The sequence below is a fragment of the Bombyx mori genome, chromosome 10 (assembly GCF_030269925.1).
Source record: "Bombyx mori chromosome 10, ASM3026992v2".
NCBI classification, from domain to species: domain Eukaryota; kingdom Metazoa; phylum Arthropoda; class Insecta; order Lepidoptera; family Bombycidae; genus Bombyx; species Bombyx mori.
Window position 1 is genome coordinate 8718112 of NC_085116.1, and position 4509 is coordinate 8722620.

The window sequence follows — 4509 nt, forward strand, 5'->3', positions numbered from 1 at the left end:
AGAAATACGGTGTATTGCGGAATTAACAACAGCGATGTTAAATTTGTAAAATTTAAGTTACTTAATTTTATAGTTTTAGTTATGTAAGAGATGGTACCCGTTCCCTCGATATCACATATCTATATTGAGATAAATAATATTTAATCTAAGTAGGTATATGAACTTAAAAAAAAGATTTTTCTTTATATTTGTTGATTGTACTTGATTGTAGAAAAACTTAGTTTGATTAATAAGTTTTCAATGTAATTCTTACGAATTGTTTTTTTTCATAAATGTCGATATCTTAACTCACCATTATTTATATTTCCGGATCTACAGCGGTATTTATGATCAATTAATCTATTTGATTTTTGTTGTCCTTTTTACTCAAAAAAACTCAATTTCAAGAAATTGAAATTAATTTTAAAACAGTATTTTATTTACTCATTCTTAAAACGGTTGACGGACTTTGCTGACGTATAATAAAACCAGATGCTTAATAATAAAACTTTAATCATATAAAAAAGTAACATATTTACAAAAATCGACATCAATTTGATGCAATACTAACGAGAAAGTGCAACACTTTATGGCATTTTGCCAGACCCTTACCTGTATCCGTCTACTTTATCTGCTTTTTTAAGCTAATACAGAACCTGTCTTCTGCTGATGAGTTATTTTCGTGAAATAGAGGTCGCGTCTATCAAGTTGACATTTTTATTGTTTTAGTTTTAGAATAGGTAAAAAAATGACATTTCTACTATTCTAAATGCTTAAATTTGACGCTTTTAAACATATTTACTAAGAAATTGTGTTTTGTAAATCTAAAGAACTATGAAGTTGCTTGAGCATTTAACCGAAATCAATTAACTTCAATCATTGGAAATTATTTTACTACAAAGATTGTATTAGTGGGAAAAATTGATCAGTTATGGCATTGAGCTACAGTTTATAGGTACTTAGGTCTGTCAATTTAGATTCATGGAGCTCCATATTCTGACGAGGGGGCCGAAGCAGGGGGTCCATACTCAGGTTTCGGGGGTGCTGCCGCCGGGTACCCTTCTTGTTTCTGTAAATAAAAGAAAATAAATAAAGATGTCTGTGCTATTTATTTAATGAATTCATGGAAAAATAATTCACGGAGGACCCAAAACCTGATGTCTGAGGACATATTTTAATTTAATTTAGTTAATAATTATTTGCTGTGTTATTTGTAAGTATAATGTTCTACCTATAGGTAACATTTATCATGTACTTTAATGGGTACAGTTATAAATATCCATTCTGTATTACTATTCACATAACTACTATTATTTAAAAAAATAGTACCAATAATAGAATCGTACTAATAAAACACACACAATAAAAAAAACATGCGCTTACTTTTAATAGTAGACGGTAATTATTTGTTTGGATATTTAACAAAGAAAAACTTACCTACCTTCGTTTTAGCGTTTATCATTTGCATATTAGGTGAAAAACAAAATAACTCTGAGTATTATACATTATATTATATCCTCAGTCTAATTTTACTAAGAAATTTACTGTGTACCGGGCTACTGTCAATTTAATGTTAAAAACATAATTACTTTACTAATTCCAAAGGACCGACAAACACCATTTGCTATTAACAATGGCCGTCGTCAATTAAATTGGTGACTACTATTGTGAACAGCAACATTATATTATTGTCCCATGCTTCGATCGATGAAATATAATGGACACTGGGTAAATCAAGTAACAAACCGACATCTCATATATTGTCTTATTACGAATAATTATTGAATCGTTTCTATCTATCGATCTATTATTGACAATAAAAGATAAAGATCGAATTTTTATCATAACTATAGACTATAGATATGCCCGCTGTTTTGATTTAAATTTAATTTTTTATTATACTAAATAAAGACTTGCTAGTCATTCCCTACACAAATTCTTGCTTTATAAATAGCTCTTTCTATGTAAAGAATCTGTTCGATCTATTTCTCTGTGACAGATAAACAAAACTAAAAACACATATCGGCATTTACTTAGAATATTGTTATTATTATAATGACATCAGCGCGATAATAAATTATGCAACTGCCCTGTGTGAAAAAAGTTGAAACTGTTTCTTATACACACACACATTCCCCTCGTTGTGTTGTTTATAAAGACCATCAATTATAATGCTATTAGAACGAAATAACTGATATGTATACTGTAACATCTTACGCAACAGCTTTTTATTTTTTTAAATCATAATTCAGTCACGTTTTATTTTTATGTACAATAATAACCGTTCGTATGTTCAACAAGATTGTTGGAATAAATAAATTTGACAGAATAATATCCATTGGAGTGGCTTTCTAACAGTATTGAATCTTAACCACTTCTTAATTATATCCAAACGACAATGGATAATAACACATTCGAAATTATTTATTTTATAAAAAACAGCATCCACTCTAACAATAAAAAAATGTTTGGTTTCATTACTTCCTGTTCTAGAGAAGTAGACCGAATGCTGTGGGAGCTCATTTTTATTGGCTTTTCAGGTAATCGATATACGCTTGTCGAATCAGTTATGGTCTTTGAAAAGTTAAGTCGAGGTCAGATATCGCCTCATGACGTATCGTTATCCCTTCTGCTGACTTGTAGGATGTTATGGAACATCCACTACTACCGGGGTCGTCGTACCCCCTTACGGGTGTCGGGTGCACGAGACGGTCCTCGCTGTGACCCCATTACCAGGCCAAAGGAACATCCAAAATTTTAACGGTCCATTATATATGCAACCGCTCGCGAACTCTACTCCATGTTGCACAACAAGGCCTGCTTTCAAATATACGCCTCTTGGCACGGTGTCTACAAACAATTTTAAAAATCCCTTTTGTAAAGTCAGTCCTTATTTATCCCAAGAATTCTTCTCCAGCATCATATTTCTTAAGAGCTATTTCGATTTAGATATTTACATAGATATTTTTCGATTTCGTTTATCCAAATAGTTTCTTGAATTAATCGAGAAAATTCGTCACGATTTTCAACCTTTTCAATTTCATCTGGGTAGCCGTTATTAAAGATTAATGCGTCCAAGTAAACTTTAAATAGAACTAACTACACTATAACGCTAATCACCGAAAATAATAAAAAAGAAATTGTGAGTATCCATTAAGAAATTTTATAGTAAAATGGATACTTTAATTCGGGAATAAATAATAATAACATAAAATGTAATTGATTGCGTAAAGCGAACGGCAATGAATAGGGATGACAATTCAGCAAAACGAGATCCTGAAATCAGGACGGGATCCAGTATAATCTTATAATTGTGATCGGTAAATCTGAGATGGAGTAATTTCATTAAAGACTGATTACTATTATAATTACCTCAGATAAAATTTTAAAGCAATATTTTTAGATTAAATAGAGTACAAAGATTACAAAGTTACCATAAATTGATGTTTTTGTAATTTTTATTATTAAATAAGTAGTTAAATTGTAAAATAATTAGCCAATGAGGTGTAAGTAACCAATCTTGGTAATAATTCAAATTCAAATTTTTTTTTCACTATACTTTAATGAATAAATAATTCTTAATGAAAATTGTAAAGAATTTTTTTTTTCTTGTTTAATAAGGCTACCCGATCTCAGATAGTTTGAACATTTAATCTAGTAGGATTTTGTATACGTTTAGGCCCTCATTTAAGGGAATTGTCCAGTGCAACAAGTAGTCCACACATATATTGTAACGTGGTCATTTTCTATCCCACAGCAAAATTGGAACCGAGCAGCTTTATATTACGAACGATAAGATATTGTAAAAATGATGAATAATTAATCTTACCTGTGTTTTGTATCTGATGAAGTAGACTTCAGGCTTCGAAGGTTGGGTTGGCGCTGGCGTCGGGATGACGATTTCAGGCTGTTCCTCTGGTTTCTTAACTAACACATACACGAGAGTTTTCTCTTCGTTCTGAGGTTGCACAGGAATAACAGGTGCGGTCGGTGTTGGAGGTGTAGGTGCTTTAATGAATACTATCTTATAGTGTTTCTGTGGAGGAGGAACATAGATCTGCTTGGGAGGTGCCGGGATCTCGTTATCTGGCGGTGGCACATGCACGTATACATGTTTATGCACTATTGGCTGTTGTGGGGGACCATATTGTGGGGCTGGGGGACCATAAGACCGCGATGGAGCCCCATAGGATGTGGAAGGAGGGCCGTATGATGATGGTGGTTCAGGACGAGCGGCTACGCATACCACAGCCGCCGCCACCAGTATCGATCTCAGTACCTGAACAAATAAATCATCTCTAAATAAGACAAATAATACTTCTAAATGTAATTACCCACTTTATATTCATTTAGGAAATACTTCTATTTAGCACTCAAATCACGAGAAATACTGAGCTATATAAATATCACTGAATCCTCAGAGCACAATTCAAGTAAAAATTCTAAAACGTTCACTTTGTTTTAACAACCTACCATTTTTTCACACATTCTGGATCCGCGGATTGACACAGCCTTAGAGAGTGTAATGTC

General features: G+C 32.4%; 1 protein-coding gene across 1 annotated transcript; it reads right to left on the reverse strand.

Moving 5' to 3' along the window:
- Positions 1-893: 893 nt before the first annotated feature.
- On the reverse strand, positions 894-4509 carry CPT4 (cuticular protein tweedle motif 4). The gene is made up of 3 exons (NM_001173156.1): positions 4453-4509; positions 3809-4258; positions 894-1048 (listed from the first exon to the last, which is right to left on the reverse strand). The coding sequence occupies exons 1-3, from the start codon at positions 4465-4467 to the stop codon at positions 959-961; spliced, it is 555 nt and encodes a 184-aa protein (NP_001166627.1). The 5' UTR covers positions 4468-4509; the 3' UTR covers positions 894-958.

Excerpts from the sequence above, each read along its gene's own strand:
- CPT4 (NM_001173156.1), bottom strand. Across the intron at positions 1,049-3,808 it reads TCATCAGATACAAAACACAG|AAACAAGAAGGGTACCCGGC; the intron begins GTAAGATTAATT and ends TTTTATTTACAG.